General features: G+C 44.8%; 1 protein-coding gene and 1 long non-coding RNA gene across 3 annotated transcripts; one reads left to right on the top strand and one right to left on the bottom strand.

The window, feature by feature from the left end:
• Positions 1 to 20,443, top strand: LOC6600317. Of its 2 annotated transcripts, XM_026993260.1 has the most exons (6): positions 1 to 488; positions 14,924 to 15,486; positions 15,567 to 15,683; positions 16,045 to 16,083; positions 16,412 to 19,076; positions 19,143 to 20,443. In XM_026993260.1, exons 2-6 carry the CDS (start codon positions 15,043 to 15,045, stop codon positions 19,643 to 19,645), a joined length of 3,768 nt encoding a protein of 1,255 aa, XP_026849061.1. In that variant the 5' UTR covers positions 1 to 488; positions 14,924 to 15,042; the 3' UTR covers positions 19,646 to 20,443. The 2 variants fall into 2 exon arrangements, with proteins under 2 accessions (XP_026849061.1, XP_026849062.1); XM_026993261.1 differs by lacking the exon at positions 16,045 to 16,083.
• On the bottom strand, positions 13,093 to 13,617 carry LOC113566665. Its single transcript, XR_003409188.1, has 3 exons — positions 13,549 to 13,617; positions 13,281 to 13,436; positions 13,093 to 13,184 (listed from the first exon to the last, which is right to left on the bottom strand). It is a non-coding gene; the product is annotated as an uncharacterized LOC113566665 (long non-coding RNA).
• Positions 20,444 to 25,411: the final 4,968 nt, after the last annotated feature.

The raw sequence follows: 25,411 nt of genomic DNA, 5'->3' as shown, positions 1-25,411 counted from the left end.
GAGACATGGTTTCGTAAGACCCGCACGCTTTATTTTTTTTTTAAAAGACAGAAGATACAATTTCAATAACGTTCTAAAACTGTCGAAAGATACTTATTTTTACAAGTGAAACAAAGTGAAACCCTGAACAAATTCTCCCCGGTGCAATCAAAGGGAAGAAGAAAGAGTTAAGAACAAGTGACATCCAAACATAAGACTGCCCCAAAAAAAAAATATCCATCTACATAAATCTTTAAGTTAGTTCAATTCCCACCCACAAACAAAACATCCAAACAATGTTTATCGGTATCATGAGGATTACAAAGCGTCGATCATAATTGACACTTGAACCGCTTTTTGGATTGGATTGGATTTATTGCGTAATGGATTTAAATTTAGCCGCCACACCAACAGCATCCACAACAACAGCAACAGACACCCTATCCACAAGCAGCTTCACACTCAGCTCCAGCATCACGGAACGGATATGCAATTAAACAATGAAAATGGTGAGTACTACTACTTAGACTTCGACATCTAATTGATTTATTGCCAATGTTTTGCTTTGTTTTTTGCCACACTTTTCCATATCCATAAGTTATATTCCCAGCTATATGGTTGACAAGGTAACGATGGCTGGGCTCTGTGCAGTACAGAGCGAGAGGTTTTTATCTGTTTATTTTATGGAACATACATAGATACTATAGATGGTGGGTTGGTTCCTTGATCCACGAAACGAAGGGAATAACTTTATGAAACATCTTCCGAAAGTTCTGCAAAGCCAATCACATTGATGGTCAAATCAATTTTTAGGTTCTGTTCTTACAGATTCCATAAAAAGATGGCTTTTAATGACTAGATTGTATCGGATAAAGTTTGAACCAAAAGATGGCTAAAGATAGAAAGACCAAGAGGCTTCCCGAAAGTTCTGTAAAGAAAAGCTTTCTTATGGGATAACTGGCCAGGGCTTGGGGAAAAACTTAATTACTTTTCTTCTCTATGAGGTATTTGTGGGTGGGTATAGCCTATGCATAGCCTATAGAAATGACATAAGAAGTGAGTGCATCTTCAGGAATATGTGTCTATAATTTATGCATTTCCAAAGTTCCTTTCCTATAGAAATTGATTGGGATATCATCTTTTATATCTTTTACCTAATATATTCGCAAAGGTGATTCTTAGGTAATTTCTAATTTCCAGTTAGAACTTTTTACACACAAAAAACTTCTCCTATAATTTATGCTTAGATAATTTTTCTTTATTCATCATTTTTTATTGACATCTTAATCACTTCATTTACTGTTGAGCTGTATTCCTGATTTTCTACTGCAACCCCTGGGACCCTCTGCCCCTAGGAGAACCATCTCTCTTAGAACAATCATAATTTATGACTTGTGTTTAATTTTAACCATGATGTTCGTCAAAGAAAGTCTTCGGTTACTGCGATTTATGTTAATCAGAAAATTTCGATAGAAATGTTATATAATAATCCGCCACACCGCATTGGGGGGCGCAAACACGTTTCCAAACAAAAAGCCCCAAAAAACAAGGCGAAGGCTAAGGCGACGCCGAAGCCGATGCCGATGCCGATGCCGAAGAATAGTGATTAATTACAGACAGGCTAGAAAAATGGCATAAGCAGCAGACGGCTGGTGGGTTCTTGGGTCCGTCGACGAAGAGAATGCTCGAAATGGGATGATGATGGGAACTGGCATTTCATTAGAAAACTTTTATACAGACACAAACGTATATCCAGCCCCCTCCTGTCTTTCCATACGAGAATATATAAGGTTTTTTAATAATCACATCAGCAAAAACAAAAATAATTAGACAAAACCTGTTTGGGCTTAAACAAACAACAACAAATGGGGGGGTAAAGAGTGAAGAGGAGCTACACAACGAGACATATATGAGCAGGTGAGAGAGAGAGAGAAGGAGATATATAATATATATATATATATATATATATAGTATGAGTAGAGCAAAAGGGAGAGAGAGAGAGGTTTATATAGGAGAGACAGAGAGATAATTGGCGACGTAAGGCAGAAAAACCTTGACTTTGACTTTAAATGACTCTCGACAGCCGACGATCGGCACGCTAACACGCTCCAACAGAAGCAACAGCAATAGCAACAACAACACCAACAACAACAACAATAACAATAACAAATAAAAGCTATAAAATATTGTATAAACAAATAAATTGCAAATGAAATCGAAACGAAACGAAACGAGATGAATGAACAGATCCCCCACCCCAAAAACCATTAACCCCCTCATTTCGTTTAGAATTTGTAATTCAAAGATACTTTCAATATCAAGGTCATTAGCTGCTGCTGCGGCTGCGGCTTCTGTTGTTGCAGCTGTTGAGGGGCCCACCACCTGCTCGGGGGCCGAGTAGCCGAGTAGCCGAGCCGTCAATCTGTTGAATCCGATTCCGAATGGCGAATACCAAATGAGTTATATATCGACGGCTATGAGCTATCTTCTATAGCTCTCGGTTCAGATGGATTTTTGCAATTTAAATGAGCTTTTGAGACGGTTGTTGGGGCGTAAGCTCTAACATTCTATGAGCTATGACACGCGTGGGGCGTCGGGCATGGGGCGTGGGGCGTGGGGCGGTCGGCTGTCTATTCCTCATCTTTCTTCCGCTGTAATTCTTTTTGTTGTTCCTCTTTTTTATTATTTGGCACGCATGCCGAGAGTTCATTGACTGCCACATTCTCTATTCCCCATCACCTCCGTGCTCTTCCCACACACACACAAACACACACATACAAAACAAAAGACTTAGGCAACAAACTTGCCTTCCTTTGGGTTTTCGTTTTCATTTCAGAGAAGGAGTTATTTCTGCCAGGGATAGCGAGAGAGAGAGAGAGAGAGAGAGAGAGAGAGAGACAGAGGCCAAGGACCTAGGCTAAGAATTAGAGAATCCCCCTTTGGAGGTGCAGCTCCAACAAAAAGTGAATCTGCCGCTGCCGCAACGCCAGCGAAAGAGACATCCATCCCGTGGCAGCAAAAGCGCCAAAGACCAACGAACAGGAGAGAGGGAAACCAGTTCAGTTTCCACATATTCTGTTCTGTGGGCATCATCCTTGGGCAAGGGGCTGGGTTTGGGGCAGGTTGAAGTTGCAACAACACAGGCCCCCCCCCTTCCTCCACCTCCACCTCTCTCTCTCTCTCTTTCCCTCTCACTCACTCTCTATGGGGGTACAGGCATCGCGAATCGGGAATCATTTGCCGTGAAAAGGGCGTTCAACTGGCAAATGCTCATGGATGGGCACATGGCGTGCCCCCAGCTCCAGCTCCATCTACAGCTCCAGCTCCAGCTCCAGAGGTTCTTGCTCTCAACGTGTTCTGCTTCCCCCTCCCATTCTTCTGCTGTTGCAGTGTGTTCTTCTTGTGGTTCTGCTGCAGTCACTGCAGTCTTCTTCCTCCTCAAAGACCCCCGATGAAAAGGGAATCAAATCACTCTTACTCTTGGCCAGCTCAGGGTTATTGACTTTGGTCTTACCTTGGGCCCCATCCCCGGTTCCAGCTCTGCCTTGCCTTTTGCTTTCTGCCTGTTGCCTGCAATTAGAATTGTTGCTGCTGCTTGCCACTTGCCTCCACTGCTGCTGCTGCCACGCACAGGCACAAGACCTGCCAAGTCATCCGAGCAGCCAGCAGCCAGCAGCAGCCGCCAGCCGCCAGCCGCCAGCCTCCCAAGAAACCAGCTTAAGAGAGCGTGCAAGAGAGAGATCGCTGTCTCTCAAAAGAGTGCGCGCCAACACGCCAACGCACGCACAGGTGGCAAGCAGCAAAGAGAGCGCACGAAACCAGGAAGAAAGTGTGGCCAGTCCAAAAGAATGAAAGAAGTAGAAGCAGCAGCAGCAGCGACGGCACAGACGCAGATGAAAAGAAAACAAGTTCAATGACCGACCTACTCAAGCGCGTTATAACCAAAGCATACACACACACACACACACACATACATACTCGTACACCTGAGAAGAGAGTGAGAGAGGGAGACAGTCGGCGAGCGAGAGAGAGCGAGCTAGCGCAACATGCAAGACACGAACGAACACGAAGAGCACAAGCGCATGCGCCCGAGCTCGAATTCGAGTTCGAGTGCGAGTTCGAGTTGGAAGCCGAAGTCAAAGCCGCGTTTTGAAGAGTCCGTCCCCTTGACGTTGAACTTTGTTGCTGTTGCTGTTTCTGTTGTTGTTGCTGCAGGCGACAGGTTCTGTGTCATCGTTGTTGTTGCTGTTGCTGGCTTCACACTATCGTATTTAGCTGTAAATTCTTACATTTTTGTTGTTTTTCTGTGCATTGACTGTGACATTGCGGAGCCGATAAAAGACCGTCGGCCCGATCATTGATGCCCATTGAATATGGTGTTTGGAGGGGGGGGGAGTTACCTCTCTCTCCCTCTCTCTCTCTCTCTCTCTCTGTCCCCCTCTCTTTTGATTGTTGGATATCAAATTATGCTCATTTACGCGCCTTGCATACGTAATACGTGCTCCACCCTGCTCCATCCGAGAGGTTATGGGCCCCAGTCGTAATTTGACTATGACAAAATGGCTTTTTATTAACTAACGGTACATTCTCGGGCTGTACTTTTGCTATTACTTTTTGGTTTTACAGTTCTTTTTGTGTGTGCTTTGTCGCTGGCCATTAAAAACGTGCCTGGAAAACTCAACTAATTTGCTCCCCCGGTCGTCGGTTCGGCTAGTTCTAAGCAAAGATTTTAACTCCGAAGAGGTTCTTAAGACTTGGCTTTGGCATACTCCTAATGTCCATGGCCCAGACATTTCCGGCTTTTGCTCTAGTTCATTGTCAATGGTCAATTTGTGAGCGAGAATGCAAGATATCCCTTGGCTCAATGGGAGAGAGTCAGGGAGCATGCGTTATGGGAGAGAGTGCAAGTGCATGGGAGAGCTTTTCGTTAGTCTGCAATGCACTGAAAGAAATTACTTCAAAATTTCCACAACAAATAATAAGGATCTCAAAGGGTATACCTATTGGATTAGGGTATATTTACTTGTAAAAGTAAATTAGTAGAGACACAACTCCTTTTTATGACCTATCCCAATATTTTTTGCTACTTTCAAGAGCTTCTCTACTCCCGCCCCGGTGTGCCTGAACATGCACAAAGCCAACCCTGCAAGGCTGCACTTGCACCCGAATCGAATCGAACCAAAGCTTCGGCACGAGCACGAAAGCAGCACGAAGCCGAGTGCCGCCCTTGCTGGGGCTGCTGGGGCTGCTGCTGCTGCTGCTGCTGTCACCCTTCGGTTGTTGCTATTGTTTTCGAATGCGCGAGTTCAGGCCGTGCCAAGTGCAAGTGCCAATACCTCGACCCGTTTCCACACACACACCCGCCCCTCTTGCCCACTGCTTACTGTCTCTGCACTCTGCAGGCGTCGCAGTCTCTGCTTGCGTTGACTGCAGCAGCGACTGGCGGCTGCTGCTGCCGCTGCTGCTACTGCTGTTGCCTCGACCATCGCACGGAGCTCGATTCAGTCCTGACTCGGGATGTTAACGCGTTGGGCAGGTCATGTCTGGCACAGCCGTGGCGCAGTTCCGTGGACCAAACGACTAAAACAACAACAACAACAACACCCACTGTGCATATAGAAGTAGAAGTAGCAGGAAAATTCATACCACAAAATGTGTTCAGCAACAAGAAAATAAGAAGAATAAGGAAATGTTTTTTTACCGTAGGAGGAGAGTGCTTAAGTGTAGTTAAGAGAATAGGCGCTCCTAGATAAGCTCCAGCACATGTATCCATATAGTTCAGGGCCGCAGTGCCGCAGTGCGATGCCACCAATGCAGTTCTGTGCAATGTGTTCATACGTCCATTGGCGTAGACCTCTATACTTTAACCGCATCTATTTTCGGGATAACTTTGCGATCGTCAGTTTCTTCAAGTCGCGCTTAAAATGCAGCAGCCCCATGGGAGCCAACACCTAAGACTGAGACACCAAAAACCACACTGAGACTGAGAGAAGGAAAAGGAAAAGGCAACGGCAACGGAAATACGATTACGAGTATTCTCTGCACTGTGATTGTGCAATAAACAAAGGAAATAACCGAAAAGAAACGAAAAGAAAAGGTAAAGTGCATTAGAAATCCTTTTGCATAAAATCTACTTTTGCTTTTGACCAATGGCCCGAACCCGAATCGGACCCAGCCCGACACCGACATCGACACCGAGACCGAGACCATGTCCTAGGCCACCACGAACCCAACGGACGAGTCCTGCTGCTGCTGCTGCCGCTGCTGCTGCGGCAACATTGTGAAAGTTTGCAACGTCGCTGCCGACGCAGTTCAACAACCTTCTCGCCAAACACACACACACACACACACACACATTCGAGAGTTCAGTAATGCACTCCACCCTTGGAACAGTACCCCCGCCTGTTGGCACCCCTTCCCGAAAAACGTTGTCCTGGGCCCCAGACACAAACAGCAGCCCGTCGTCTCGCTCGCTCGCATGGCCTTGTCTGGCGCTTTTGGGCTTTTGCTGAATGCTGAATGGGTGGAAAAAATTAAAAGTGAAACTTGCGCTGCGCCTGGGCAGACGACAGCGATGACGTCGGCGCACAAGAGTCTCGACTGCAGTCGACCGCCGGGTCCTTGCCCTCGGTGGCAGCGCAGCCGTTGCGAGTTTTCCGACGTTGCTGCTCCGGCTGCTGCTGCTGCTGCTGCTGCTGCCACTGCCACTCTGCACACTGTCAAGACCAAGGAACCCAGAGCCCAACCCGAAGCTGGGCAGGACCTTCGCTTTGCGTCTGTCTGCTGCCTGCTGCCTGGTTCTGGCGTCGCTGTTGCTGCTGCTGCTGCTGCAGCTGCATGTGGCAGCGGCAGAGCTTTTGCTGTCGTTGTCCTGTGTGTGTTTCGCTTTCCGTATTGGGTGTGTATACGCCCGGATTTCCCCTGTTGTTGTTGCAAGGAAAAGCCGACGACCGTACGTGCCCGGCAGAGTGGAGTTCATTGAACGCCAGTGCCAGCAGCAGTTATCGCCAGTGCGATTTATGTATGAAAAGCGAAAAGGATAATGAGCTGAAAGGAGCAGAGCAGAGCAGCAGCAGCAGCAGTGCCAGTGGCAGGGCCCTGCCCCAACACAGGAGGTAACAGCAGCAGAGCTACAGCCAGGGCTCCCATCGATGGCGTCGTCTGGCGTCTGAAAAATGCCTGAAAAGGGTCGTTCGCCTTTTCTGTTGTCTGGCCCTTATTTTTTCTCTCTTTCACTCCCCGTCTCTTTCCATCTCTCGCTCGGAAAGTTCTTTCTTTTTTTTTTTTTTTTTTTTTGCAACTTTGACTTTTTTTGTTGTCATGGTCTGGCAGGCAATCTGTATGCCCCTGCAACTCATACGCCTCCAACTCCTACTCCTACTCCTACTCCTACTCCACCCGAGCAGACACGGTCTGGTCCTTTGTCGAATTTATGCGCATTTTCAATCGCTTTGTCGTAGGTCGTGTTTGTTGTTGCCGTTGCGTTGTCGTTGTCGTTGTCGCTGTCGTCGTCAAGGTAATGTGTCGCCCACAGGATTATACCTTTAAGCCGCTTGCAACGCCAGACATTTGGTGGCTGGCGATCTGATCTCCTATAGGTATCTCTCTTTCGTTTCTTTATGGTTTTTAATTGCTCTTCCTGCCTTTTTGGCTGGAGTTTCGCTGCGGTTTCTGGTAGGAATATCCTGCCGCAGGATAAATGCATTCTTCTTTTTCGCCCATTTGTTGCCATTACATCATCATCGCGGAGGAACATTTTTCCATTTCTCCATTTCTCCATTTTTCATTTCTGGCTGCATTTGAATTTGCATTGCCTCATCGTACTCTGCCACTGGCACTGCCTTCGTCTGCCCCTGCCCCCCGTCGCTGTCGGCGTCGACTGCGACTGAGTCTGGGTAAAAAGCATTTGACCTTTGGGTTCGTTAACCCTGACGATGCAGATGATGCAATCTATGGCAGAATCTCCCAACGGGTTGAGCTCTGGCCTTTCTCCCAATGGTGGAGGCGCTTGAGCTTAATTTGTTGTTTCTATTAAATTTTAGATCTAGTTGGGGAGTTTTTTGAATAAAACCTACGGTGAACGTGCCTAGGAAGGATCCCCTAGAGGCCTCCCAGGAGTACAAATAGTAGATTAGATTGTAGACTATCGATACAGATACAGATATCGATATAGAGGTACCCCCAAAGCAGGCAATCTTTTTATTATACAATCCCCACCCTTCAGGTTCCATGCGCGATTATACATCTATATCAATTTTTAATCATTTTCAATTAAACAGCAAAGCAAACAAACAAATTTTACAATCAACCAAACAAAAACAGAAAAAACAAACTAAAACCATTAAAAAAAAAACACACTAATTATAGCAGCAAAAAAAACAAGAACAAACGTAAAATAAACAAAGAATGCAAATGGAAAACTTTCACTGCGCAATAAGACAGCAGAACTGATAACGAAGCAAAGTTTAAAGTAAATGCGAAATAAAAGTGCATTGATAAGAATGCAGAGACGGGGAGAGAGAGAGAGAGAGAGAGAGAGAGGGTGTTAGCAGCAGAGGGGTATTCCAAGGTCTAGGCACCAGGAATAGGCACTTAATTTATGGTTTATGATTACTTAGACCTACGTCAAAGCGCATTACCCAGTGCCACGATTAAATCAAGGGCAAAACGAAAGCTTCAACAAAAAACAGATATAGCGGAACTATAAAATATATATATTTTAACGTAACGTCAAAAAAAAAAAACAACAAATTCTCATTGATGTATTGGCACTTACAAAAAAGAAGCACATACAAATAAATTGTAGATCGAAAATTCCCTTGTTAACCCAACAAAAAAGCCATACCAAGTATTCTATATAATATATTATATTATTTGTTGTGAAAACTTCTACTAAAAACAGTGATACCCTCGGAAAGGGCATACATCAAAAGCAGATACAGAACCGCAAAAAATATACCACACAAAAATCAACGAAATTTTACTTTTATTTTCAATTCCAAGTAAAAAAACAAAAAATTAATGCATATTTTAAGATTTATTTTAATTATTTTTGATTGCGGTTTTCTTGCTGTCAAAAGTTAAATATACTTTCGCTTTTATTGTTGCTTTTTTGGTTGATTTTTAATTGCGCTGAAATTTGTGTACTGACTGTACTGCACCGTAGAAGTACATATGTATGTACTGTGAGGCATCGATAGTATTGAAAGGCATCCCATACCCTAGACAGTAGACCCTAGACTTCTACTCCTCCTGTACTTTTCTACACACTCTCTCCTGCATTCTGTCAGCCCCCCTTTCTCTCTCATTCCATCTCTATCACTATCACTCTCTCTCTTTCTCTACACCCCTCTGTATGGGAGAGTGCACTCGGCGTGCACATGCGCAAATTGAAGTAACAAAGATTTTCAAGGTTAAAGTGCAACGAAACCGCAACACAATACTTTTACAGCTTTTACAGAAGAAGGGTTGACTGCCTGGCACTGTGGGTGGTGTTGAGCGTTGTGGGTGGACGGTTGACGGGTGACGGGTGAAGGGTGATGGGGTTGTTTGTAATGGTTATAGATACATTTGTCTCGGTTTTGATTTTGAGCATAAAAACATGTCTGCCCCCGACTGCCTGCCTGCCTGCCTGCCTTGCTGCATGTGGCATACCTTTTGTCCATTGTCCTTGAAATGTGGATATTAATTTCAATGCACATTTTGTATGATTAGATAATCAGTGGAATACACCCACTGTGTCGGTGCCTCTTCCCATTCCCCATTCCCCCCTCTCCTCACACGTTACGTTTGCTATGCGGATGAGTGCGGCGTAACACAGTGAGTGTTTTTGTTAGTTTTTTGCATTCAATTCGCATGCACATTCTCGTCTTGTGACTCAAGGTTATGATGATCATAATGATGATCATCAACATGATAATGACGATGCCGATGATGCTCTTACTGCCATACCGCCACCCTCCTGCGTTCTGTTCGCGTTTCCTTCCATTCCCTTTCAGCAAAAAAAAAAGCTCGCACAAATTATTATTACAGCAGACAGAGCGACAGAGAGAGGGCGTGGGGGGGGGAGGGGGGCAGAAGTAGACGAACTGCAACCGAGCGAGCAAGAGAGGGACAGATACACACAAACAAAATAGCACACAATTTTATTTTATCAGCTGCCCCTCCCGTCTTCGCCCTGCCCTCCTCCTCCTCCACCACTGCGTTGGCAATTTTCGTTTCGTTTTTCGCTTTTCGTTTCGTTTTGCATGCACATAAAACTAAATGCGAATTCCTCCCCTTTCCCCCCTTTAGCACCTTCCCCTCCGCTGCCTGTGCTGCACCTCCCCCTCGTATTTGACTTGTTCTACGTTTACACTTTACATTTCCGGGTTCTTTTCTCTCTCTCTCTCTCTGTTTCTCTCGCTCTCCCACTCTATGTCTCTGCGGCTGTGTCTGTCCCTGTCTCTTTCTCTATAACCGAGAGTGATTGATTGAGTGAATGAATGTCTGAAAAGTCATCTTACAGAGAGATGTACTTGTACTCCGAATGTAAGTGAAACGAATCTCGGAATGACAGTTAGGAAAGTGTAGCGAATGGTGGGGGGTTTCATAACATTTCATATAGCAGGGCATTGCCAATCTATCAGGAATGATTAGGTTCCACCTTAACTATATTTAGGAAAAGAATGCCTTCGAAAACAACAAAAATAAACCATATAGAAGACAATATTTAGGTTCAACCAGGAAACAAATTCCTTTAAGAAAAGCCCCTTGAAATCAAGGCTAATGATACAATATTGGGTTCCGTCTTTGATAGCCAGCGAAAGATTTGATTCCTAGAAACCCCATTTACGATTATAATCCATTAATGAATGCAATATAATCCATGAATGCTTTTAACATCTATTTAGTTTCCTCTTTTGATATCATATAGAGGAACACTATATATAAATATAACAGCCCCTAGAAGCACTATTTATGAGAAGAAACCAACTAGAACACCCCTTAGAAACCCATTTTGGATTAGAAACCCCCCACTTTGGAATAGTATTTATGAGTAGAAACCACGTCCGAGCAGGTCCATGATAAATATTTACATTACACTTGAAGAAAAAACATCGTTAAATTTGTTTATGCATTGAAACTACTTAGCAGCCGTCCGTATGTTTATTTCCTAGTTGGCCAGAAAGAGATGGTCATACGAGCACACATTTAATTTATGACGGCAGTTATCAGTTATATATGCATCTATGTACATATATGTATGTATGTGCCATATATACTCGTGCATACTATATGCATACGAGTATATACATATGCGGTTGCAGTGCAGTGTTCGGTTTGTCCTTGAATGCGATTCCAATCAGACCTCATTTGGGGTTCGGTTCTGTTCGCTTTTGCAACGCTTCCCGCATTGCAATTTGATAAAGATCGTGCATGCATTCGATGCATTAGACGGAGCATAGAAGCGACAGGGCGGAAGTTTTTTCCAACTGCTAGAATTATTAGCAGTAGCATCAGGCAGAGGCAGAGGCAGTGGCAGTGGCAGTGGCAATGGCACTGGCAGAGAGGGAAGAGGCGCGCACACCGACGAACGGACGGTCATTCAGGGCGTATGCGCAATGTGGAGAATCGCTTATCAAAAATGCACTTGGGAGCGGAACAGAGGAGACGAGGCGCTCGGGCGGTGCATGGGTCGTCGGCGTTCAAGTTGAATGTTGACAAATGCTCTCTCTCTCCCTCTGCCCCTGTCTCTGTCTCTGCCTCTCCCTCTGGCTCTTCCTCTTTCTCGCTCGCTTACATTTTTATGTTATTTATTTTTAATTTGACGCGACTAGTGCCCTCTCTTTCGGCTCGTTACAACCTGTCGCTGGCTGTCTCTCTCTATCTTCTCGTAACGTATCTCTGGCCGAGTGTGTCCTTCAAATGCAATTGTGCGATGATTAGAAACGCAAAGCGCACTGCGATTTTTACTTTTTGTTTCTAATGCAGCGCCACACTCGTATGTATCAGTGTCTCTGTATCTGTATCTTAATATCTGTGTATCTGTGTGTATGTGCAGCTGTTTATTTTCATTTTCACAGCGATAGCGAAAAGCTTTTTGGCGCGCTATCTACACACAAACACATACACACACACACACTGAGACACCCTGAAATTGTTGATTCTAGTGAGAATTTTGTTGATTTTTGTCGACTTCCTAGTGGGGCAAAACGCATCTGTATCTGCATCTGCTCCACCCTTCCACCCCTTTATACTGCCCGCCCAGTGCCCAGTGCAAAACCCTTTGCCAGTGAGATCTCTGGTCTAAAATCGAAAGTATCTCGAGACCATCGTTCGACGAGTCTTCCTCATCTTGTCTGCATATTTCATTCGCTTTGACGGCGCCAACTGGCAACGGGCAACTGGCAACAAAACCATACCCACACACAAAAGGTGCCACAGAAAAACACTTTCCGAATATCGTTTTCGCACATTTCCGCACTCGCCAGCTATTCGCAAGTGCAAGTGCATCTATAAACAATAAAACAGCACAGACACACAGACACACAGATACAGATGCAACGACAGATGCACCCATGAGATTCCTCCCGTAGTTCTGTGGCAAAATTTTTTTGCATCCGTGTCGCCCATCGTTGAGCAGCGTTGGCCAATCGCCTGGGGCTCGGCTATGTTGCACCGCATTCTACGTGCGTACAGTTCTACGAGCGGACGGGATACAGATACGGGGCTCCCTAACGATCTTAACGGGGGAGTTGAACCATATATACGGGAATATATATTTACGGGAATATTTCTGGGTGAGTTTTGCAACAATTACAAGTACTGCACTACTGTACCCTCCACGCCACATACTCGTATACTCGTGTACTCGTACAGAGGCGACCATCACATGGGACTTCCTGGTTATGTGATTGCACCGCTACTTAGTGGAAGCTAGAGCGATAAGAGAGTTCTCTGATTAGATTCCCTGGAATTTCCTGGTAAATAGACGTGGCTTTAGTGCACTCAAGGATCTATAGGTGGGAAAATCGCCCACTTTCAATAGTTCTCCCTTCAGTTTGTTGATTCTATGATTCATTCAAGGGAAATTTCAAGGTTTCATTGTTGTGATTTTAAACTTCCTGGTTTCTTAAAGCAGGCTTCTTTATTTGAGTTTCCAAAGATCTGTCCATATCTTTTGTGCATTATATAATTGGGAGATCCTACTTCCTGGATTTTTTCTATTCAATTAGGTTGAAATCAAGTCAGAATTTAGTTAAAAAAAATCTATCCATTTATCAATTGCTGTAAACAACTGAAATTGAATCATGCCTTACCGACTATCTCATCTTCAGGTCAGAGATATCTTGCAACATATTTTAGCCAGAAATAACTCCTAGGGGAGGCAGAGTCAGGGCCAATGGCTAGTGGGCAGTCGGCAGTGGGCGGTGGGCAGGGCAATAGCCTTGCACAATAAGTTCCTGATTGCGCAGCTGAAAATTTATAGACAGAAATAAAAGAGACATAACATTTTTGAATTATCGACGCAGCAGCAACCACCCAACCACCAAATGTCGAGCCACCCGACGAGCAACCACTACCTACCCGCGTTAGGCAGCCCAGGGAGCAGAGCAGCGCAGAGCGAAAAAGCTTTTCCTCGGCGAAAGAAGAAAAAAACAACAACTTTCCGAGCGAGAGAATCTTTGAGATGCGTTCGGCTCGTCGTGCACTGCAGTTCGAGTGAGTGCAATATGCCGGCGCGGCGGTTGTCACAGTGTGAGTGCATGTATCCCTGTGTGTGTGCACTTTCTGCCTGCCCGCTAATGTGAGCTTTTTTGGGGTCTATGCCGGTTGTATGTGGGTCAGTAGTAGGAACAACTCTCGGTCGGCGGCGTCAACGTTTCTCATCGTTCTCTTCTTAGCAAAAAAAAAAAAAAAGAAAAAAAAACAGGAAAAATAGAAGAAGAAAAAATCAAAACTACATATTTGCCTGTAATTTTTTTTTTTGTACTTTCCGTTCTTCTGGCTGTTGGTTGTTCGTTTACCATTCATTTCCGTATTGTTGCCGCATTTTCCGTGAGCGTTTGCATTTATTTTGTTGGCAAAAAAACAAAATAGGATTTAGAATGCCGCGTTGCCAATGAGAAATGCTTGGAGAACGCAGGAGAATAGCCATAGAATATACCCCCCCCCCCCCCCCCCCCCCCCCCAACGGAGCGGGCCCACGCGGCAGCAGCAGCAGCTGCGGCAACGGCGGCGTCCACACGGCGTATGCGTAACGAGAGAGAGACAGACGGGGAAAAAAACCGAAAGTGACGCGTAATTTGCGGGTCCAACACAAAAATCAAGAATTAAAACTGGATTAATGTGAGAGAATGCAGCAATAAACCAAAAACACCAACCCCTTTCCAATTAGCAGATTAATAATAATTAAACAAAAATAAATAAAATAAAATAAAATAAAATGCCTGAAAAGTAATAAAAAGAATATTCAAGAAACGAGAGTACAAAACAAAAGCAACAGCAATGGCAGCCAAATGAGGAAAATCACTTGAAGTGAGTGTCGTTCCACGGAATTTTCAAAATAATTTTCGTTGAAAGTAAAGAAAGAATTTGCTAAGCCACAAAGAAGGGCAGCAGCAGGTGGAGGGGTAAGAACTGCCCCTGAACGTGAACGTGTAACCTCCATTAAGGCCGTAATCTTGAACTGTGCAAACACCCCGCTTCCACACCCGTAGCATACCCATTTCCCTGCCACTCGGCACTCGACGAACGCTTTAGCTTTTCATTTTCTACCGATAACACAGCCAGAATGCAACACTGCAAAATCGAGTGAGAGACTTTTGAGTGGAGAGAGCTTTCAGGGGGGTGCCGGTGCCTCTCAAAAGGTTGCAGTATTTATTTATAGGCGGGAAATAAAACATCATTCCACTGCGAGTCCAACTAAATGGCTTTTCCTTTGCTCTTCTCTTCTTTGCAGATCAAGTAAAACTATCAGGATAAGCAGCCACACCACACACACACACAGACACACAACCACTAGACCATCTACTATAAATCCTTACAAAAAGGAGAGCAACAATTTTAGCTGTAGTCAAAATGCATGGACATCATCACAATCATCAGCAGCAGCAGCAGCAACAGCAGCAACAGCAGCAGCAGCAACAGCAGCAGCAGGGACAGCAGCAGCAGCAGCAGCACCAACCACAGACAGGAGCAGGAGCTGTCAACAATATGAAGGCAGCGTCACATCATCATCCTCATGTCCATCCTCATCCACATCCACACCCACATCCCCATCCGCACCACAAACTGTCGTCGCGAAGGACTGCGCGCAGTCGCAGTCGTAGTCGCAGTCCAACGCCCGATGGCAGCCAGGACTACGATGTGACGCGTATGCGGGAGGAGGACTTTGAGCGTCTGGCCGTCTACCTAGTGCCGGATGTGCAGGCGGAGCGAGGACTGCCCAATCGGGCGGACAAGACGCTGCCGCGGAGTCTGACACTCAAGTCATCGATGGTCTACTCAACGCCAAATGTTAAGGTAGGATCCGGCAAAGAGGGAATCCCCCGGAAGAGTGTGAAAACTAACCTCCCGTTTCGGGATCTGTTTCCTTTTTGCAGACTGAAGGAGTTTGGAGCAGTGGGGTCATACCACGCGGCACACGCTTTGGCCCCTTCGAAGGCATTCCAACCTCAAACTATCCCAATGATAAGAATAAGGCGCGATATTTTTGGAGGGTAAGCATTACACAATCCTTGGGAAACACTGGATCTTTGGTTTTGGATCTTGAGTTGCATTTTCTGCGATGGGTTTCCCCTTAAGACTATCATCATAAACATATGCTTTACCCACCCACCCACTCCACACCACCCACACACCCCTCGATCACCAAACGAAATTTCCATCCAATCCATTGAATCAAATATGCGACTAACCAAAACATTTCGTTTCTCTTTAATTTACTTTTATTTCATATGAAAAAATTACCATCCCACAAAAAAAAAAACACACACAAAAACCGAAAACTAAAAATTAAATCAAAATTAATTTTGTTGGCATTTTTGGAACAAAATTTGGTTCGTGGTTCGAAAAAATCAGGTGCAGGGAACACGCCACATAACCTATGGGATTATTAAGGTACCACCAATCATGATTTATGCTTTTCTTTTCTTACTTTCTTGCCCCCTAACAGCCCCCTTTCCCGAGCACTTTCTCTTTCTATCTAACACGAGAACTATCTACTATCCTGCCTGCACTCTCTCTCTCTCTCTCACTCACTCTCTCTATCACTCTATCACTCTTTCACTCTGTATTCCTTGTTCTGTGTCTCCTTTTGTAGTTTGTTTTGTTCTCTGTGTGTTCTGTGTGTCTCTCTTGTGTCTTGTCATTTCTTTCATGTTTAGATCCTGCTAAATCCTTTTCTAACCCGCCTTCTCTCCTGTGTCTATTTTGTATGCTTCTGTAGATCTTCAAGGACGACGACTACTACTATCTGGATGGGTCGGATCGTTCGCAGTCCAATTGGATGCGCTATGTGGCCTCTGCGTACAGTTTGTCCGTGATGAATCTGGTCGCGTGCCAGCATCAGGAGAACATCTACTTCTACACCACCCGCGACATCCTGCCGAACGAGGAGCTGATGGTCTGGTACTGCAAGGACTTCGCCAGTCGCCTCGGCTACGATGTGGACCCGGAGAGGACCATTTTTGGGGCCTGCAAGCAGGCCAGCGTCGAGGAGGATCTCGAGGAGGATGTGGAGGAGGAACTCGAGGACCAGGACCAGGACCAGGACCACGATGAGATGCCGCCGCACAAGAAACCGCACTACTCCATGCCCGCACCCGAAATACCCGCCGAGGTGGCCGTCAGCCACATCACCTATGTGATGGGTCTCCATCTGCCGGCGGCGCCAGGACCCCAGGGAGCCACCTCCGCGCAGGAAGCCCTGCCGCCTGCCCCACCGCCAACTGGTTCCGGCTCCGGTGCCTGCTGTCGTCGCGCCAGTCCCCCCGCCCACGTGTCCACCACATCCTGTGGCGGCGCCCACCATCCGCACATCATTCAACACGGACGACATGCCTCCGTGATCATTGGCCAGGACCGTTCACCGCTGGCCAGCAGCAGCGACAAGGACACCGCCGGCTCGCCTCTGTCTGGCCTGGACCACCAGCTGACGCCTCAGGATGGCAGCGTGCGATCGGTGCGTTCGGATGAGGGCTACCACAGCAACGAGTGCCACGAGGATGGCCTCACGCCACCAGAGGACTCCAGCGACAGCGAGAGTGAGCACAACTACGTCCTCGACTGCTCCAAGAAGGCCATTGCCCCCAAGGAGACGGTGATTGCCCAGGCCCAGAAGCCACAGAGCACCTCCCCGCCTACTGTGGGCGTCACCGCGAGCATCATCCACAGTCCCCAGGCCATGGCTGGCATGGCTGCCACGCCCATGTCCTGCGAGACGGACAAGAACGAGTACAGGAAGTTCAAGGTGAAGATGCCGCTGAAGTACGAGTTCAAGAACAAGAGCTGCGTCAAACAGGAGCCCATCCACAAGGATGTGGACGAGCAGATGTCGCATGCCCTGCCCCATGGCGTGGACGAGGAGGAGGAGCTGCACGCCCACCTGCACGCCAACGTGGCCCACTCGGAGGACTCGGCCTGTCCCCCGAGCACCACCACCCATCTGGGGGATGAGCATTTGTTGCATTTGGAGAGGGAGCGCGAGAGGGAGAGGGAACGGGAACGGGAACGGGAACGGGATAGAGAGCAATCGAATCAGCAGCCCGCCTCCTCCACGGTCATTGTCCTCGAGCACAACTCTGACGGACAGACCCGCACCATTGTGCCCCTGAGCAAGCCCTACTACGAGGCAGATCCCCCGGGCGAGCGGTATGTGCGCTTTGGACAGCCCTCCTCCAGCATCCTCGAGACGATCTTGACGAGCCAGCACCGCCTGGAGGCGGCTGCCGCAGCGGCCAATGCCTGCCGCCAGGCGAACGCTGCCACACCGCCCCCCACGTCGCCCACTGAGATGGCGTACAGCTACAAGAAGTCGCAGCGATACGGAAACGCAGTGAGTCCGGACTCCAGCTCCAACCTGGGGCAGCCACAGGAGCAGCTGTCAGCCGCTGGAGTGGGTGTGGCAGAGCAGGAGCTAGTGACGCGGGGTGCCCTCATCAAGGGGGAGTGCTCGCCGCCGCCGCCGTCGCACCATCACCACAACGTGATCTTCTCGCCCTCGCGACACGTCTCCTACATGGGTCAGGGCGAGGGCGGAGGTCACGGAGGCCACTCGCCGAGTCCCAGCTATCCGGGGTACCCGCACCATTACGGGAGTGCGGCCACCTCCACCTTCCACTCGCCGCCACACAGCTCCCATTCGCCCTTCGACCGCCAGTCGAATGCCTCGAGCGGCGGAGGATCCGCCTCGAATCTGCATCTCCTGCAGAGCAGCACCCAGATGCTGAACCACCCGCTGATGCAGCCACTGACACCGCTGCAGCGCCTCTCCCCGCTGCGCATCTCCCCGCCCAGCAGCCTCAGTCCCGACGGCAACTCCTGTCCCCGGAGCGGCTCCCCCCTGAGTCCCAATTCCCTGGCCTCGCGCGGCTACCGCTCGCTGCCGTATCCCCTGAAGAAGAAGGACGGCAAGATGCACTACGAGTGCAACGTGTGCTGCAAGACCTTCGGCCAGCTGAGCAACCTGAAGGTGCACCTGCGCACCCACTCGGGGGAGCGGCCGTTCAAGTGCAACGTCTGCACGAAGAGCTTCACGCAGCTGGCGCACCTGCAGAAGCACCATCTGGTGCACACGGGCGAGAAGCCGCACCAGTGCGACATCTGCAAGAAGCGCTTCTCGAGCACCTCCAACCTGAAGACCCATCTCCGGCTCCACAGCGGCCAGAAGCCCTACGCCTGCGATCTCTGTCCGCAGAAGTTCACGCAATTCGTGCATCTGAAGCTGCACAAGCGGCTGCACACCAACGATCGGCCGTACGTGTGCCAGGGCTGTGACAAGAAGTACATCAGTGCCTCGGGGCTGCGCACCCACTGGAAGACCACCAGCTGCAAGCCAAACAATCTGGAGGAAGAGCTGGCCATGGCAGCGGCGGCCACATCAGAGTGTTTGGGTACGTTCTGCATAAGAGAGTCCCCTTTGAACCGTCTCTAACTATAGTTTTTTTCATCATCTGCAGACAAGGATCATCCCGAGCCGGACAGCCGTGAGGCGTACGAGCAGCTGCAGCAGCATATGGTCCATCCCAGTCTGAGGCACTCCCCACCGCGTCTTATTCCTTTGGGGAATCACATGCAGGGACCCGGACAGCATCAGCAGCAGCCACCACCGCCGCACATGATGCTGGGGCCTGCCCCAATGCTATTGACCACGGCCAGCCAGCTGCCACCACCGCCACCCCATCATCTGCAGCAACAGCAGGCGCAGCAGGGGCAGCAGCAGCCCTCCCCCAACCAACGTCCGACGCCCCCACACCTGCATCAGCATCCGCATCCGCACTCGCATCCACATCCGCATCAGCAGCAGCAGCAGCACTCGCCTCAGGCAGGCAGCCTGAAGGGACTGAAGCCGCTGCCGGACAACGGAGGAGTCTACATGCATGCGCCCCATGTGCAGGCCCAGGAGAACCGCCCCTCGGTCATAGAGTCCTCCAATCAGCCCATGATCATTGAGTGCACGTAGGGGGGAGAGTCCCCACCCCCCAAGGGAGCAGAGGAGAAGTGATGGAATCCAAGTGCAATAAAATCAAATTTTTTTTTTGTTTTTTTTTAGAAGCTATTTATTTGGTTTCTATGTAGAATCAAATAGAGTTAAGTTAAGTCCCCACATCTAACAGAAACAAAAAAAAAAACAAAAACAGAAAAAACAGAACAGAACAGAACAGAACAGAAGAACATGAGAACATAAAGCGACAGAGCAGCACAATGTAAACGTAATGGTATTATTATATAAGTTGTATATACTATATATAGATGATCCTCCCTTTGCCCCTCCCACCTTTCCCGCCCTGAAAATTGGAAATTGAAAACTCATTTCGCGCTATGAAAACCAGATCTCACCAATTGGCATAAAAAGAAAAAAGAAAAAACATCGTGTAGTCTCGTCCTTCCCCATGAATTCTTCTCCTCTCAGAGAACTAAAGGCATATTATTTTTGATAAATATTTTATATACATAAAAAGAACACACACACACACAAACACAATATATATACATACATTCAATTGGATTGTTAATCGAGAGAATAAATGGAACTAAAGAAAGATCGGTCCCAAAGCAAAGAAAAAGAAAATACTTTAAATGAGAAATGCATTTACAGAATTTTAATTTTCATTTGATTTTCCATTGGATACACTTTTGTTTATCTCTCTGTTTTGATTGTTTGTTGAGGCGCGCACCTTATAAACTATATAGATATACATATATACTATATGGATCATTAAACGTACATAGATACCAGATACCAGATACATAGATATAGAAGCATAACCATACATACATAACATATACATACATACACATAAAATACACATAGATTCAAGTTGCCTTATTTGAATTTCGTTAGCACTGAGAAAAACCCGCGATAGAAAACCATTCAGAACAGATCTGAAAAAGCTTAAATATATATACGTATTTTATATATGAATATATCATTATTAAATATATAAATATATATACCTATATATTTATATGTATTTTATTAAATATACAAACAGCAACAGAAAGAAAAGCAACAAAAACTGTATATAGAAGGAGTGAAACCCTATTTCGGAGATCTGCTAAATAAGTAAAGCCCATAATTACTTAGACCACTAGGGGATTTAACCATTATCCATTATCCATTATCATTATCATTATTATGATTAAACAAAACAAAAAACTAAAAAACAAAACAAACAAAAAAAACAAACAAAAAATATGAAAACTTAGCTGAAAAATCGGTGCTTTTGACTGTTTCCATTTGTCCACACTTACATTTACATTTACTGTATTGTATTTGTATTTTGAAACACACATGAATTATATTGTAGACCACATTAAACATATACTATATATATACCATACACTATATATACACATTATTAGCGTACAACAAAAATCTAGAGATATTTCCCCTTCCCACTACTTTGCGCCTTGAACACACTCTCCACTTTCTTCCAAAATCCCCCCTAAAAAACGGAAAGTGAAAGACAAATTCCAAATATTCGCTCGTATTACACTCTCAATTAGTCTTTTTTTTTGTCTGAATAAAATCTGTAGCTAATCTAAGCTTATAATATTAATGAGGCTGACTAGCATTAAGTATAAATACCTAGGCTAACTATATCTTAACGTAGTGGCTAAGGAACTGTACATAAACGAGCTGAACCCAAGCTTCGATTTGTAAGGAAAGACACCAATTCGTAGGCAATAAGTATTTCTAGTGTAAAGTGCTACGGATGTGTGGACGTGGTACGTTTTGGGGGTTTATGGGGCTTATGGGGATTATGGGGCTATGGGGCTATGGGGAGATGTTTGCGGATTCATCCGCGGATTTGAGACTAAGACTATGCAAAAGTTTTTTGTATTTTTTTTTGTATTTGATACAGAAGGAAGAAGAGCGTTCCGACAGTGGGACCGTTAGATGAGGAAAATGAGGATGTTCTAGCTATAGTTATAAGACTATCCAATAAGTCTATCTATAAGATTTCTAAGCATATACATATACGCATACATACATATATTTCTAAAGAAAACTGAAAGAACACGGAAAATATGAGAAGAGCCTACATACATGGAAAATATAAAAGAAGATAATCAAAATTATACAAAAAACAAAAACAAAAACAAACAAAATTGATTTTTTATTTCTACTTTGGTTTTTTTTTATCAAACATTCTTGTTGTTGGTTGTGCAATCATTTAATCCATTTTGTGCAATATTCAGCTTGAAAGTTTCACATTTTTTTACAGAAACAAGTTTTTCAACAAAAAGCGACTATTTTTTTGGTTTATTTCTTTCTTTTTATCTTTTTGTTTTGCAGAAACAAGTTCTTAAAGTAATGAGCGACGATACATAATACTTTCCTATTTGTGAGACTGAATGAATTACTATATATACAAGAAATACTCTTTAAACATATAACTGACAGGACCCCCAGGACATTTCGAAATAGATATATACTTAGCCGAACCTTTTTTTGATCAAGCATTGTAATATATAGTACGATATATATATTTATATACGAGGCACACATATACATACATTTAGATATACATAAACGTAGCCGTAGATACATATATACGTACAGTATGTATGTACATATACTATCATATAGAGAACCCATGGCCTATGGTTTAAGCGCCCAAAACATTGTACAGTAATTGAAATCTGTTTCAGGATTCAAGAAAAACGTGACGACACAACGTAAATTTAAATGGAGAATAAATGACTGCTTCTTAGTGTTATAAGTGACTCTGATTTAGGTCGAATACACACTCACACACACACACAAACACCCAAAAACTCACTCACACACACACACAAACACTCACTGACACACACAAATGATTCAATGATTCAATTCTAGAAATCGAAATCCAAATATATATTCAATTATATATTCAATAAGTCTATCGTATACCTTTATTGCAAATCAATATTTCAATATTGTATCTATATAATTAACAATTATCTATAATTCAGCCCCTCTCTATATAGATCTATCGTGTAGATCCTTTGTTATATGTTCTATATTCTATATTCTTCTCTCTCTCTTATCCCTCGAAAACATCCACACACAAAAAATGTACAAAATTGGTTCTCATAAACAATTAAAAAGCAAAAGAAGAATTTCCAAAAAGTAAAGTAAAAACCCCTAGAAGAAATTGAAAGTTAATTTAATATTCGAGATGAAGATTGAAAGATTAGTTTCCTGTTACAAGGCCCTATTTTTGGGAAATGTTGATTTAAAAGAGCCTCAAGATATATGTATATCTATCTACATATATATCAATCCCCTCTAATACCACAATAAATGAAATAATTGACTATATGCATAATTATACGCCGATTATATGCTGCGCATCATCTAAAAAAAAAAACAAAACGCAAATGCAAAAAGCGAATGAATTATCTAATTATTTGAATGCAACTTAAATTCCTATTAATTATATAAAATATCTCTATAAAATATCGCTAAAGAATCACAATTAATAAAAACGTACGAAAAGAATGAATAAATAATAATAAAAAAAAAACAAAATATTTCATACTAAAAAAAAAAACAATTTATTCGAATTTCTTCTATTCTAAACGAAACGTCTTTGCGGCTACCATAGAATAAAGGCATACTTTTAGGAGTAGTTTTCTTTGGACAAAATATCTACAACTGTTTCCCCTTCCTCTGTTTTTTTCAGCTACGATCTGACGATTTGAAATACTAAGGAATCTGGGGAGATAAATATATAAAGGTAAGCTCGTCTAATTAAGATATTTTTAACCATATATCTTCAGTTTTAAGATCTTTGAAGCTGTCTTCTATTAAAGACTAAGACTAACATTAGACAAGACAGAAGACGGGCAGATATTATATCTTTGTGGGACTCTCTATCTCCCAGGTCTTCGATTTATTTGCAATGAGATCCTGTAAGAAAGATAGCTTGAAATATCTCCTACGTTGCGTTAGTAAAATGATGAAATCATGTTTATAAGAACATTCTCGTATTTAGTATGATTTAATCTATAAGAAAAAATTAAGCCTGGCAAAATATTGTGCCACTAAAATGAGGACTCACATCTACCCTGTCTATCTCGCTCTTTTTGAACAGAGCTTATCCTGGCTAAAGGACCTCTCTTTGACGCTGTCACTGCAAATGGAAACATCAATCACATGTCAATCAATGATGAAAGTAGGGCACTTCAATGGTTATGCATACATGTCAAAGCCCCCTCCCCCTCCCCCTCCCCCTCCCTGAAACATGCAAATTGTATACGTTTTATGGATAAAAAAGAAAAGTTTTTGCAACAAAAAAACTATGCCCTGATTATCGCTGGGAAAAAAGGGAAAAATTGATGTCTAGGGAGGGAGGTTAAGGGAGGGAGACGAGGTGCCAGGTTAGGTCAAACGCGTGCTGTGTGGATCTGCCACATGGATATGCAGCCACCCTACCCTCTTCCCTTGCTGTGGCTCCCCGCCTCCCTCTCATTATGCCGCACTTTCATTTCTATGATTTTGCATAGAATTTGGGTACGAATTTTCCTCATTTTCCATGACCAAAACCTTTTGATTACTGTTTGGCAACGTTTTCCATTTAAAGCGGATTATTTTCATGGCCATTGTGTGTTGCTCCCCGACTGCCTGCTGACTGCTGACTGGTGCCTGCTGCCCGCTGCCCGTTGCCCGTTGCCTGTCCGGAAATGCCTCGAGCCGATCCTCGGACCCTCCTCGGACAATGGCCGTCTGGCTTGCGGCACTTCCCCAACTTCTGATGCATTCATTCTGATGCCCTGGCCTTGTTAATCCTGTTCCAATTATGCGCATGTGAGTGGCTCTGCTGCCATCCCTAATGGGCACTTTCGCTCTCGTTGCGGCCCTTTGTCCGAGCTCGGCATTGAAGACCACTGGCCGGCCACTGGACCTAGAGATTGGACCACAGCATGGCACAGAATGGCACCGGATAGAATAGCAGTGGCAAAATATTGATTACAGACTGTGCAACGGCTTGTTCTCGACTCTTTGTTTGGGTTCTTTTTCATGTATTTATCGCTGATAAAAAAATTTAACTGACCCTCGGTGACCCCTCGCTGGGCATTCGCGTTGTGTTCGATCTAGTTTGAATGCGAATTGGGTCTCAATGTGTTTCCTTTTTTTGGGGGAATGCTTCATCCGATGTGGAATGCGGAAAATTCTCATAAGTGAAGGGAATAAATGGATCTTTAAGAGTCGAAAGTGGGAGCTGGAGCTCCCATTGAAGCTGAAGCATTACCTTTTATCTGACTTCAGGGATCATAACTTGAGTTTTTATTTTCTTATTCGTTAGAATAAATGACCTTTAAAAGTTGTTGAGTTTGATTTTGTATATTTTTTGGAATCAGACCAGATTTTCAACTTCCTCAGTTCCGATTGAAGACATTAAAGAGTTCTAAAAAATATGAAAAAAACTAATGGATTTAAGGGATTTTTTCACGAATTTAAGTCATTGTAAATTACACGTAGAAGATATGTATTTGCCGCTTAATACTTGATTATTAGGTAGAAAAATTACCTTTTCTATTAGTTTGGAGCTACCAAATTGTTTCCAGAATTGCTTCCAAAACGAATTCTTAATTCGAAACACAAATTTTACTGAAATTTCAGTTTAATTTTTGTGAAATTCATAAACCGATGGATAGATGGATGGATGTGGGAGGGCGGGGGTTTTCCAGGCGGCACCTCCCTTAACCGTTCGAGATATGTATGTGCACATAA

Source organism: Drosophila persimilis, unplaced genomic scaffold (assembly GCF_003286085.1).
Source record: "Drosophila persimilis strain 14011-0111.01,24,50 unplaced genomic scaffold, DperRS2 tig00000824-arrow-arrow-pilon, whole genome shotgun sequence".
In the NCBI taxonomy this organism is placed as follows: Eukaryota; Metazoa; Arthropoda; class Insecta; order Diptera; family Drosophilidae; genus Drosophila; species Drosophila persimilis.
This window is presented reverse-complemented; position numbering and strand designations above follow the sequence as displayed.